Raw genomic sequence first — 14,247 nt, forward strand, 5'->3', positions numbered from 1 at the left:
ACCTTGTCAAAGGCTTTCTGGAAATCCAGATATACCACATCCATTGGCTCCCCGTTATCTACCGCACTGTTAATGTCCCCAAATAATTCCACTAAATTAGTTAGGCACGACCTGCCCTTTATGAACCCATGCTGCGTCTGTCCAATGGGACAATTTCCATCCAGATGCCTCGCTATTTCACCCTTGATGACAGATTCCAGCATCTTCCCTACTACCGAAGTTAAGCTCACTGGCCTATAATTACCCACTTTCTGCCTACCTCCTTTTTTAAACAGTGGTGTCACGTTTGCTAATTTCCAATCCGCCGGGACCACCCCAGAGTCTAGTGAATTTTGGTAAATTATCACTAGTGCATTTGCAATTTCCCTAGCCATCTCTTTTAGCACTCTGGGATGCATTCCATCAGGGCCAGGAGACTTGTCTACCTTTAGCCCCATTAGCTTGCCCATCACTACCTCCTTGGTGATATCAATCCTCTCAAGGTCCTCACCTGTCATAGCCTCATTTCCATCAGTCACTGGCATGTTATTTGTGTCTTCCACTGTGAAGACCGACCCAAAAAACCTGTTCAGTTCCTCTTTTAACCCATTTTCCCAGTTCACTTTAGCCAATTCTTTCTTCGTACCTTTGTAATTCACTTTATTTAAGTCTAAGACACTAGTCTTAGACCCACACTTGTTACCCTCAAACTGAATGTGAAATTCTATCATGTTATGATCACTGTTGCTATGAGGTTATTAATTAATCCTGTCGCATTGCGTAATACCAGGTCTAAAATATTTAGCACTAGATTGTGCTACTCTAATGAATTGTCTCAAATACACTTCAAGAACACGTCTTTCAGGCTATCGTTGCCTGACTGGTTCATCCAATCTTTATGAAGATTAAAATCACTCATGATTATTGCAGTAGATTTCTTACAATCCCCCATTATTTCTTCCTGTATACTGTGACGTATGGTGTAGCTACTGTTAGGGGGCTTACAAATTACTCCTAATTCTTATCTTCGCTATTTCTTATCTTTACCCAAACTGATTCTACATCTTGATCTCCTGAAGGTCATTTCTCACCCTGGTACAAATGTCATTCTTATTTAACAGAGCTATTCCATCACCTTCTCTTAGCTCCCTGTCCTTCTGAAATGTAAAATACCCTTGAATACTTAGGTCCCAAACCTTAGTCATCCTGAAAATCGGGCTGGATTCTCCGATTTGGAGACTATGTCCCCACATCGGCGAAGGAACGACGGAAAGCTGTCGCAAAAGGGTCACCGATTCCCTGTTTTGCTGGGGACTAGCAGGGAGGCAGCGTAGAGCACCCGGCTCTAGCTGCCTCTACGCCCCGGAGAATTTCCGGGTCCATCGCCACGCATGCACGCGGTGGCGGCCTGCAGTGGCCGCGCTTTGCTTCATGGCAGATGCTGCTTGCGGACCCGGACAACGAAATAGTCCCCCCCCCCCTTCAGCCGGCTCGCGCATCCTCGGACCGCCTCACCACAGTGCCCCCAGCCCCGAATATGCCCACCCCTGCCCGCAGATCGGCCCTCCCCCAACTGCGGACTGAATCCGCAGCTGCCACGCTGAGCTCCTGACGGGTGAGACCATGAGAGACCCACGTTGGGAACACGGCCGGTTGGGGGCGGAACATTGGGGGTGAGCTTCAGGCAATGGCCTGAGGCCATGGATACGTGGCGCAGTGTACTCGCATTGGAGGGGGCGGCCCCTCGCGGAGGCGGCACCGCCCCCGATTCTATCGGGAATTTGGATTCTCTGGCCGGCGCCGAACACAATTTCGGAGAATCCAGTCTCTGAAATGGTTATCAGATCATACATACTCATTTCTATTTGAGCTATCAATTCATCCATTTTGGGGTGAAGGCTGTGTGCCTTCAGAGACAGAGCCTATAATTCTGTGTTTTTCCCATTCTTGTAAACGCTGGCTTTATTTGCTGGTGCACCCCTGAAGTCTGTAAAAGTAAAGTCGCCGTTAGCCCCAGGCGACCATTGGCTGCTTTCCCCTTTTGAGGGGGAGAGCTTGCTGGTGTTGATTTAACCTGAGGACCGCCACACCTCAGACGAGGGGCAAGGTTGAGAAGTCGGGGCCTTCATGAATAACCTCAGCCGGAACGGGAATTGAACCGGCGCTGTGTATGCTGCTAGGGATTCCACAGGAGTCACAGTATAAAAACACAGCCAAAAGGTATTGACACACTACCTCCTTCGAACCTATCTCTCGGTAAAAATGGAACAGCTCCCATATATGTCTGTAAACTGATGGAGGGCCTCACAGCCGCATCACCTGGCTCAGCAGACCAAGTTTCTGACAAGTCTCATTTATTCCAAACTAAATCTATCACTTTGGCACATTAAGCAACTTAGTCAAACAGTCGGCACTCGTGCTCTTGGCTCCTAATGTAGGTGATTAAATCCAGATTTGAAACATAGCCACACAAACATAAAACATACTACGGGTGAACATGTTGCAAATAAACTTATCCCTAGTATGTATGAACGGACTCCAAAACTGCAAGGTACATATCTCCAGACAACTCGAAAAAACTTTAACTGTCGAACACTTTTTTCTGCCTTTTCAGATACATTCTGCCGTGTAACCTAAGCATTTTATTGGTGCTGGATTTCATAAAAATAGACGCACAGTGCTTTAAGACACTGCTGAATCTTTCAGAGCTCTCTTTCAATCTGGAGTAGTTTGATGGCACAGGGAAAGGATTAAATCAAAAACAACTGGACAGAGAGTTCGATGGGATTCTCTGCTCCCTCTGGCAGCACAGCCCCACCCCTGGGTTTCCCGGCGGAGTGGGGTGGCTTCAATGGGAAATCCCATTGACAAACGGCGGGAGTGTAGAATCCCGCCGCCAGCGAACGGCGCGCCGCCGAGAAACGCGGCTGGAGGCCCGGAGAATCCAGCCCAGTACCATGGTGGATCCTGTTTTGGTGTACCTACAGATATGGTAAAGTGAGCCATGGCACACAGCTGCCACAACATGTCCCATTGCATCATCGTTTGAATTTTACAATGATCCGGCACATAACCACAGTGCTTACCATGCAATGGTACATACAGCCTTCAAATTGCAAGGGGTGGTTCTGTGTCACTGATTCGCTGTGTAATGTTTTCCAGATTTCGGGACGATGGAAGTATCCCAGCAAGGATTTTCTGTGAGGTATTTGACATCCTCTTCCCTTCCTCTCTTTCGATCTCCTCACATTACATAGCGTTTCCCCCCAGTGGAGCCTCTGCAAATACTGCTCTGTTCTGGGTAAGGCAAGGCATTTTTTGTTTCAATCAGATCTGCTCACAAGAAAGCATTTCCACTGCCTCTGGGGCAGTGTTGGATAAAGGTTGTGGGGTCCTTGGGCAGAAGATCAGGCTGTGCTCTGTGAGCATAGAAATTTATAGGATTTCTCCCGGGGCACTGGGCTATTCCAAACCAATTTCTCAAGTTAAAGCCCATTGGGGCAGCCCTAAACTCACGGTGCTAGGATACTCTGATTTCCTCTCTCTCCACAATGATAAGACCCTCTACTTCAGTCCAATGGTATGTCTGTGATTAAAAGCCTATTATGGGGAGATTAGTTCAATGTTCTTTTTGGAGAACAATTCTAAAACTGTTTAGAAGGATGGGGCTTCTGATTTCTACCATATGGGGATGTTCCACCTCCACAACCCCCCCCCGCCCCCCCCCCCCCCCCCCAGATATTTTTACAATATGAAGAAGCGCACTGGATGTAATGCCACATATATCATCCTACTATGTTACGCTATAACAAGCAAACATTAATGCTATATAGCCTTCTCCTTCAAAATTATCAAGTGTTTTTTAACGTGAGGGATCTGTTGGGGACTGCGCAGTGGCACAGTGGTTAGCACTGCTGCCTCACAGTGCCAGGGACTCGGGTTCGATTCCAAACTTGGGTGACTGTCTGTGTGGCGTTTGCACGTTTTCCTCATGTTGGCAAGAGTTTCCTCCGGGTGCTCCCTTTTCCTCCCACAGACCAAAGATGTGCAGGTTAGGTGGGTTGACCATGATAGAATTGCCCCTTAGGATGGGGTTGCAGGAATAGGACAGGAGATTGGGCCTACATAATGTGGTCAGTCAAAGGGTCGATGCAGACTCAATGGGCCGAATGGTCTCCTTCTGCACTGTAGGGGTTCTATGATTCTATGACTGTAACTTTAAGAATTCTAATCCACTACTCCTAATAGGCATTACTAAAATAAGTGTTGATAGTATCAACAACAACAGCCTGCATTTGTATTGAGCCTTTAACATAGTAAAATGTCCAACAGCATTGATTAACAATTGGAATTACTTACGGAGTTCATCAAAATGCGTCTCGATTCCATCAGGACCTGGGACTGAGCAGATGAGGCGAGCTTTCAGGAAGGTGCTCCATTTATTGACAAGGCAACAGTGACCACCATCATCATTCTGCAAGAGAAAGAGTGACATAGGAATTGACTGACAAGACCATCTGCCATCTTGGTATTCATGTGTTAAATGATAATGGAGTTATTGACTGACTGTGGCAATCTCCAGTAATGTAAGTAAAGTTACTGTAGTGCCGGGGGGGGGGGGGGGGGGGGGAAGCTGACTGGTGGTGATTTAACCTGAGGGTCACCATACCTCAGGCGAGGGCCAAGGTTGAGAAGGCCATCGCCGGTACGGTATTGAACCCGCGCTGTTGACCTCGCTCTGCATCATGACCAGCTGTCCAGCAAAATCAGCTGACTGGCTCTATCCATTGGTCTACAACAGACCCTGACATAAAGCGAGGGAGCTTCAGTCTCGGGAACCATTTGGAAGCCATTAGTCCACAGTCACCTGCTCCTCCCGAGGAGGCCACTCTGACCCCAGATCAGGTCTCTCTCTGACACTGCTTGGCATTCCTTCAATGTGAAACACACTGCGGCACGGTGGCGCAGTGGTTAACATTGTTGACTCACGGCGCCAAGGACCCAGGTTCGATCCCGACCCCAGTCACTGTTCGTGTGGAGTTTGCACATTCTCCCCGTGTCTACGTGGGTCTCACCCCCATAAACCCAAAGATGTGCAGGGTAGGCAATGGATTGGCCACGCTGAATTGCCCCTTAATTGGAAAAAAATAATTGGTTACACTAAATTAAAACAAAAATAAATGTGTCTTTCAGATGAATTTTGAAACCTAAGACTTCAACTATCGTTTCAGGTTGAATATAAAAGCTTCCCATGATACCATTCGAGGAAGAGCAGGGGTATTCTCCCTGGTGTCTGACCAACGTTGACCCCTGAACCAACATCGCCAATACAGATGATCTGGTTCTGCAATTCATTGTAGGGCATGTTGTGCAGCTTCACAAACCTGCCTGCAAACATGCTCTAGCTCTTCAAAAAGTGACTCACTGATTGTGAAGGACCTTGGGCCATCCTGAGTGGGGTGGGGTTCGATAAATTTAAGTATCTTTGCTTTCTATCCTGTTATGGCAGCACATATTTTTGTCAGCTCCCTCAACAGATTTACAAGAGAACAAATAAAATGGATTTGTAAATCGGATTTAAGCTTTCGAAGTGAATAATGATTCAAATTTGCTTTCCATCTGTGTTCATTTTTATAGTTTTATATATATGTATGTATATAATTTTTGATTCAGTATACTTGATATTGCAGCTTCTAGTTTTGACGGGGGGAATGTTGCAGAGTCACCGATCTCGCACACGTACCAGACAGATCCTTCCTATCCTTGAGTGTATGGCCGAGCTGCCGCTGTCACTGGATTTCTCCCGGAAAAAGAAGTAAAGTTTATCGTCGTTTCTTTCTCCGCTGTCGGGGATTAACTGAGCGTGGACGAATGCTGGATCTGAAACAAGGCAGAAGGGGAGGTACACGATGAACGCTGATTCACAAAATAAAGAAAGACTGGCATTTATGTGGTGCTTTTCAGGAACACCAGACGATCAAAGCGTTTTACAGCCTTTGAAGCACCTTGAGGTATCGTCACTATTGTAGTTTTGGAAACACAGCGGCCAATTTGCACGCAGCAGCTCCCACAAGCATTGAAACATACAAAATAGAAGCAGGAGGAGGCTATTCGGCCCTTCGGGCCTGCTCCGCCATTCATTATGATCATGACTGATCATCAAGTTCAACACCCTGATCCTGCCTTCCCCCCCATATCCCTTTAACCCCAGTGTTTGGTCAACTACTTTCTGTGGTAGTGAATTCCAGAGATTCACCACTCTCTGGGTGAAGAAATTTCTCCTCACCTCAGTCCTAAAAGATTTACAACTTATCCTTAAACTATGACCCCTGGGCGGCATGGTAGCACAGTGGTTGGAATTTTGCTTCACAGCACTAGGGTCCCAGGTTCGATTCCCACTTGGGCCACTGTCTGTGCGGAGTCTGCACGTTCTCCCTGTGTCTGCGTGGGTTTCCCCCGGGTGCTCCGGTTTCCAAAAGTCCCGAAAGACGTGCTGTTAGGTGAATTGGACATTCTGAATTCTCCCTCTGTGTACCCGAACAGGCGCTGGAATGTGGCGACTAGGGGCTTTTCACAGTAACTTCATTGCAGTGTTAATGTAAGCCTACTTGTGACAATAAAGATTGTTATTATTAGTTATGGACTCCCCCACCATCGGAAACATTCTTTCTGAATCTACCCTGTCTAATCCTGTTAGGATTTTATAAATTTCCCCCTCGCTCTTCTAAACTCCATTGAATATAATCCTAACCGACTTAGTCTCTCCTCATATGACAGTCCTGCCATCCCAAGAATCAGTCTGGTAAACAGCAATATAATAATGTCCAGATTATCTGTTTTATTTTGTTGTCGGATAAATATTGGCCACGACTCCAGGGATTAACTCTCCTGCTCTTCTTCAAAATAGTGGCCATGAGATCTTCTACACTAGCCCAAGTTTCTCCGGGTGCTCCAGTTTCCTCCCACAAGTCTCAAAAGATGTACTTGTTAGGTGAATTGGGCATTCTGAATTCTCCCTCTGTGTACCCAAACAGGCGCCGGAATGTGGCGACTAAGGGTTTTTCACAGTAACTTCATTGCAGTGTTAATGTAAGCCCACTTGTGACACTAATAAAGATTATTATTATTATTAGTGGAAGGGTATCTAGCATAGCAAGGGTTGTGAGACTGAGAAAAGCTACCTCCCACAGTGTGGTGTAAAGGGACACATGGCCTGAGATGAGAGTCTGCTGTAGACTGGACAGAGACCTGTGTAGAAACAAGCATGGAGTAATCTCTCAGTTTGAGCTGCACCTTGTATATATGTACATATTTATGTGTTATCGATAAACAATCAACCGTACAAGATGCAGAGTCTCTCTCTCTGTGAGATCTATTGAACAAACAAACAACATGCAACACCCTCCCTCAGTACCTAACTGGAGTGCCAGCCTGGAATTTTGCTTTCAAACTGTGGAACAGGACTTTAACTGGAAACCTAATAACTCAAGCGGCCACAGTGCTACCAACTGAGGCAGAGCTGACAAATGCAGTCCGCAAATGTATTTTGCTTCACTGTAACACACAGGCCACCCCTCTTGGGCTCACAGTGTGGGCAGCAACACTTGTCTCTCAGTCAGAAAGTTACCCACTCCAGAGTCATGAACACAAAATCTGGACAATCCATTGTCCAAGGTGCCAGGTTTGGAGTGGGACATTAAACGCAGGCATTATCCAAACTCTCTGGTGGATCTAAAAGATCCCACAGCTGTAATTATATGAGGAGCAGGTGTCCTGGCCAATTTCTGTCTCTCGGCTAGCATCACTAACAATGACATTGCCTGGTCATTATCACATTGTTCTTTGGGGAACCTGACTATGCATAAATTGGTTGTTGCGTTTTGTGCTTTACTGCTGTGGCTGAACTTCAAAAGTATTTCATTGCATGTAAAGTGCTTTGGGACGTCCCAGACTCATGAAGGATGCAATATAAATTTCACTCTTACTTTCTCATGGTACCATTATGCGGTCCAGTCGAATCGTGGAGGGGTTTTGAGCTGCATTTAACTCGCTGCCACAAGCCACCAGACTCTAAATGACGTCTCACAAATGCAATCTTCAAAATGATCGGAAACAGGTGGAACACTGGAAGGATTTAAACTGATACTCAGGGGGCGGGATTCTCCACCCCCACGCCGAAGTGGCCGCGCCGTCGTGAACGCCGTCGAGGTTCACGACGGCGCGGAACGGCCCCGGTCCCGACCGATTCAGGCCCTGACAATGGGCCAGTATCGGGGCCGCGTCAACTACCCACGCCAGGCCTTGTCCCCCGCGTAAAAGCGGCGCCGCATAGATGACGCGGCCGGCGCCGCATAACGGGCGTCATCCGCGCATGTGCGAGTTGACCGGCGCCAACCCGCGCATGCGTGGTTGCCGTCCTGTCCAAATCCGCCCCGCAAGAAGATGGGGGACGGATCTTGCGGGGCCGCGGAAGGAAGGAGGTCCTCCTTCAGAGAGGACGGCCCGATGATTGGTGGGCACCGATCGCAGGCCACCCCACATTCAAGGTGAAGCCCGGTGCAGGATCCACCCTCGCCCCCCCACAGGCCGCCCCCCCTAGCGTTCACGCACCGCCCACGATTGTAGCTAAATCCTCGAAGATAAAGCATGAGGTGAAAACTCCTGATCACCACCAATGCTGTTTATGATGGGGTGGGTGTGGAGCTGATATGGGCTGAATGGCCTCCTGTTGCGTTGAGAGCTTCTGTGGTTTCTACAGAAAAGCCCTGTGAATAACGCTTCAGAATCTGTAGCTTGCGAGTGGGTCCATCAGATTAGTGTGGTCACAGAGGGGTCTTCGTCATCGAGTGGTACAAGAAGCTCTGCCCAGTGGCTCAACACTGTGAACCCTACCCGAACACACTTCAATTGCTGTCTTAGTCCAAATTCAGGAACACTCAATGTTAACAACAGCCTGAATAAAAGGGGTTTCAGAACACCATTTTTACCCACCACCCAAGAATCTGCTGCAAGGCAGGGTTAGTGCAGGCCTGTCTAGCCGGCCCTTCCCCGTCTCCCTAGGCAACGTGAAGAGCGTGAGTGAGGAGTAGTGAGCGCGGCGAAAACCAGGAATACAATCAATTTAGAAAAAGTTAAAAGTTTTACCTACACTAATACTGAATATTCCCAGACTCTTGTATAATGAGACTCAAAGGTAAACAGGTCCGTTGGAACCGTGATGGATTGGAATTGCACTGGAATCAAGTATGCGTGCAGCTATTTGGACATGTTAGTGGTTAATGACTGAACGTGAGTTACTGCAGACAGTCAGTTCTTCCATGTTTACCTAGAATCAGACCGAGTTATTATACACGTGGGCTCTGAACTTCATATGGCCAAGTAGCTTTGAAAGGGTTTGGGATATTCAGTAATCTAGTAGCCTACCGCTCATGGAGCAGAAGACCGATTAAAGAAATTCCTTTCTGTTTTTTGTTTTTCTCCGCCCCCAACCCAATACATGAGATCCTCATTGTAATGTATCACTTGGGAGTGTGATTACATACTATACTGAGTTGAGTACTCTAGCAAGGGATCCTGGCCTGGAAATACAATGGTCCCTTAGGCATTTTTCATGTACTAAGTGGGGACTCTAGGCATCCAATTTGGTGGACAGTGTGGGCGCACACTCATTCTGTGCTGGGAGTGGGTCATCATATTGGTAGAAGCAAAATAAGAGCTGTCCAAGGCTTGTGCCTGAAAATAATAAAGCCCCTTGCATAAGAAATGAGTAGGCCTAGTCGCCGAGCAGCTATTTGAGACCCCCAACCCATGCAATATTGAGCTGCCTTGACTGGAACCGGTGGTGAACAGGTTGTGCCCAGAAGAAATGGTCTCCATGTGGCCCAATCAATGATTCTTAAAGGGAGACCAATGTTAAAAATGAGGCAGCAGGGGTAATCCTCCAAGTTCTATTGCAGTGTCCGCCCTCACTTGGCCACCCCTCTCCTGCCCTTCTGTTGCCCATAATAATATCTTTATTAGTGTCACAAGTAGGCTTACATTAACACTGCAATGAAGTTACTGTGGAAATCCCTTAGTCGCCACACTCCGGCGCCTGTTCGGGTAACACTGAGGGAGAATTCAGAAAGCCCAATTCACCTAACAAGCACGTCTTTCGGGACTTGTGGGAGGAAACTGGAGCACTCAGAGGGAACCCACGGGGACATGGGGAGAACGTGCAGACTCCGCACAGGCAATGACCCAAGCCGGGAATTGAACCCGGGTCCCTGCCGCTGTGAAACAACAGTGCTAACCACTGTGCTACTGTGACGCCCGCGTATGTATGGAAAATGATCCAACCTCAACAAAAGAGAACCATTATTTGCCTAATGATTCAGCAAGTTTATTCAGTCAGTCATCATAAACCTGAAAGGTTTCAAGTTGAACTCTGGCCTCAGGTGAGTTCTGATGGACTCAGGATTGGTGGGAGATGGGGCATTGCTATTTGTCTCTACCCCTGGATTGAAGGACAGGGTATTCAGGAGTTCCTATTCTCTCTTTTTAAAAATTCATTCACATGAGTCATACACATTGCTGTTGTTCTGGAGTCTCAAGTAGGCCAGATCAGGTAAGGGACAGGCAATTGCCTTTCCGAAAGGACAGAAGTGAACCGATAGGTTTTTACGTCAATTCGATAGTTTTATTGTCACCATTAAAGATACTGGATGTTCATCAAGCAACAGGTCAAGCCCAAGATGAGGTGCAATAACTTTTCTTGTCAGCTTGGATCTTGTATGTCGCCATGAATTGGATTAAATCGGAAACTGAATAGTTTTCTAGAGCAAGCAATGAGGTGGATTAAGGGCTTGCCCTGTCCACTCTGTGCATTGGCTTTGTAACTTTAAGAATGGAATTTAAAAATAGAACAAAATCTGTTCTTGTCATAGAATCGCCACAGTGCAGAAGGAGGCCATTCGGGCCATCGAGTCTGCACTGACCCTCCAAATAAGCAGCTCACCTAGGCCCACTCCCCTGCCCCATACCTGTAACCCCACCTAACCAGCACATCTTTGGACTCTAAGGGGCAAATTAGCATGGCCAATCCACCGAACCTGCACATCTTTGGACTGTGGGAGGAAACCGGAACATCTGGAGGAAACCCACGCAGACACAGGGAAAGCGTACAAACTCCACAGAGTCACCAAGGTCAGAATTGAACTTGGGTCATGGTACTGTGAGGCAGCAGTGCCAACCACTGTGCCACTATGCTGCCATAAAACAAAATCGAACAATTTCCCAGCTGTTGACGTGGAGTTTGAGCTCACATCTCTGGATCATTAGTCCAGGTGGTAGCCCAGCAATAAGTACACTATGCCGATCTAGCTCAGTTGGCTGGACAGCTAGTTTATGATGCAGAGCGAGGTCAGCAGCATGGGTTCAATGTCAGTGCCGGCTGAGGTTATTCAAGAAGGCCCCGCCTTCTCAATCTTGCCCCTTGCCTGAGATGTTGTGATCCTCAGGTTAATTCACCATCAGTCAGCCTATGGTCACCTGGGACAATGGCGACTTTACTTATGCTTCCTTCCCTGCAGATTGCTCTCTGGTGACTCCTGCTGGAAATGTATGCATGGTTCAGGATTAGAATGGGTAGTGAAACTCCTGTAGTTGAACAACCTGCCTGTAGTCTGTCGCTGCTCATGCGAGAAGAATAACCACCAAAATGTGCCAGGGGTTTAGGTCACCCGTTGAACTGTCTCTAGTGCGGAGCCAATGATTTTAGGAAGAGCAGGGGAAATGTTGCTGAGAAAAGGAGATTAAAAGGCTGAAAGAAACAAGTCTGGTTTGTGATAGGTTGTGTCATAATATACACCAGTATATTATGGTGCAGACACACACACACACACTGATGGATCAGCATACACAACACCGCAGCCAATCACCAGTGAGAGCACACGCACTATAAAGACAGGGGACAGGAGAGTTCCCGCTCATTCTAGTAGCAGCCAGCTCGGAGCACAGAGCTCACAGCCTGCAACACAGACATTCACCATGTGCTGAGTGCATCACCTGGTTAGGACTAGGCAAGGGTCAACAGTTAAAGCTGGTATTGCATTTACCCACAGTTCAAGTATGTTAATATAGTTAACCTTATAATAAAATAGAGTTGCACCACTTCCAGTGTTGGTGACCTGTTTGTGATCCAGAACACCCAACACATCAGGTCGCATGCCTTTGAATTATTTGGGGCTTCTCTTCATTCTCCTTTTATTTAATGAACAAATTTGTTGTTTTAAATTTGGTTTCAGGCAGAAATGAATAGGGCAGAACAGGAGGATGGAGACAGACAGAGGGAGGGAAACCAGGGATTAACCAAGGGGGAACAAGATAGATAAAAGAGATTGACAGAGTAACAAGACAGAAGGAAATATAAGGCATGGAGTCAGAAGGATAAAACATCCGGGAGACACAGACAGGGAAATAGAGGGAAGAATGGACAGACAGAGAGAGGGCAAAATGAAGGAAATGTAAATGTAAAAGGGAGAGGGTTGGAGACAGGTAAAAATGGAAGAGCAGATGAAACGAGAGACAAAGGTAAATGGGCGGGTAGAGAATGCAGGAGAAATTGTTTTCTGCTTGATGCACCTGACAGCACAGCCTCTCACTCCTCATTAATCTGTCTGCCCTGCATCATGAGGTATTGCAAGCAGTCTGGCTGAAACTGAACAGATAATTAGCCTCTGGTGTGGGAACAAAAGAAGGCAGCGGAAAAAATGCGACGACAGACAATGCTACAATTATGCCTCTTTTGTGCACCTCGTCTGCGTACAGTCACGGGCACAAGTGCGACGCGTTACGGGAGGAAGTCCTGTCAGTAAACCGCGAGTCCCTATCTGAGGACAGATTTAGCGCCCAGATTGAAGGGAGATGGGTTAGAATGTGCCTTTCACTCTCTCTTCTTCCTGGGCTACGTATTCCCTTTGTGATTTTACAGCAGATTTGCGATTCTGCTTTTCTCTTGCAAGGCTGTGTGACAGCTGGCAAAGAGCAGAGCAAAGAAAGCCAAACTTACAATGAAAAGCATGGTGTCATTTTTCTTTTCACAAGATTTTTGATTTCTGGAACAATCTGTGCCCATGAATTGTTAGCTGCTGGGGGTGGGGGCGGTGGGAGATGAGGAGAACCAGGAATATCTTCTCTTGTGGCAGGCAATGTATTCATTAACCTATTTCCAAAATGTCGCAGTCTATAGTTGAGGAACAATTCTTCCCCCATGGACATTGCTTTGAGTGAGATTTTTTTTAAACTCAGTGATGATAGTCCTTCAAGAGTTAAGCGAGGAGCAGATAAACGATCGGAGATGAGCCTGGTTGATAAGATGTATTTTCGTTGCATTACAGGGACCGCTTAAATACTTGAAATATTTTCACTTTTAACTGCTAACAATGTATAACTCAGTCATGTCGACATGAGCATCGCTTTAAACTGACACCAGTAACCCTAGAGCTGTGTCTATTTACACAGCTGCCCGAGGCAGGGATGCCATGCCAGCTGAGCCCAGCTGTTGGATACCACTCCGATGCTGCAACTGAACGGGGCAGAGTGAGCCAAGGTGCGAGGGGGGGGAAACGGGACCGCTGATGGCGGACAAAGGCTCGGGGAACATAATGAGGGGGAAATGTCAGCATCTGTGCTTGGGAGTGAAGTCACACTGTTGCCACAGACCACCGCAAGCTTTGTTAACGTCTGACGCATTGGATGCAAAAGCTCCCGGGAGCGATTTTAACCAAACCTAACCAATGGCAGGAGGGATGGCGCAGTGGTTAGCACTGGGACTACGGCGCAGAGGACCCGGGTTCAATCTCGGCCCTAGGTCACTGTCCGTGTGGAGTTTGCACCTTCTCCCCGAGTCTGCATGGGTCTCACCCCCACAACCTAAAGTTGAGCAGGGTCGGTGGATTGGACCACGCTAAATTGCCCCTTGGAAAAAATTGGGAAAAAATAATTGGTAACTCTAAATTTATTTTTTAAAAGTACTGCATCCTCATCCTTGCACGGAAACCTACGCCCCATTGTCACAACATGCCATGAATAATATTTCGTTCCTCCATTCTCCCACCCTAAACATTATTTATTTATCACGTGTTGCTTGAAGAAGGGCTTTCTGATATTCTCTGGTTCCCTCAACCGGGTTTCTTGGTGGCGTGCCGTTCACTGGCGGCAGGATTCCGTATTTCCGCCGCTTGTCAATGGGATTTCCCGCAGGCCGGGCTTCCTGCCGGCGTGAAAATA

At 47.3% G+C, this 14,247-nt stretch overlaps 1 protein-coding gene across 1 annotated transcript in view; it reads right to left on the minus strand.

Annotated features, from left to right (window-relative positions):
* LOC140388540 (semaphorin-3F-like) overlaps positions 1 to 14,247 on the minus strand; it is a 135,234-nt gene that overhangs the window by 87,263 nt on the left and 33,724 nt on the right. Inside the window, exons 6-7 of the mRNA XM_072472912.1 lie at positions 5,723 to 5,859; positions 4,339 to 4,453 (exon numbers count right to left, since the gene is read on the minus strand). Coding sequence (XP_072329013.1) covers positions 4,339 to 4,453; positions 5,723 to 5,859 — 252 coding nt within the window. The remainder of the gene's footprint in view (positions 1 to 4,338; positions 4,454 to 5,722; positions 5,860 to 14,247) is intronic.

The sequence above is a fragment of the Scyliorhinus torazame genome, chromosome 13 (assembly GCF_047496885.1).
Source record: "Scyliorhinus torazame isolate Kashiwa2021f chromosome 13, sScyTor2.1, whole genome shotgun sequence".
In the NCBI taxonomy this organism is placed as follows: domain Eukaryota; kingdom Metazoa; phylum Chordata; class Chondrichthyes; order Carcharhiniformes; family Scyliorhinidae; genus Scyliorhinus; species Scyliorhinus torazame.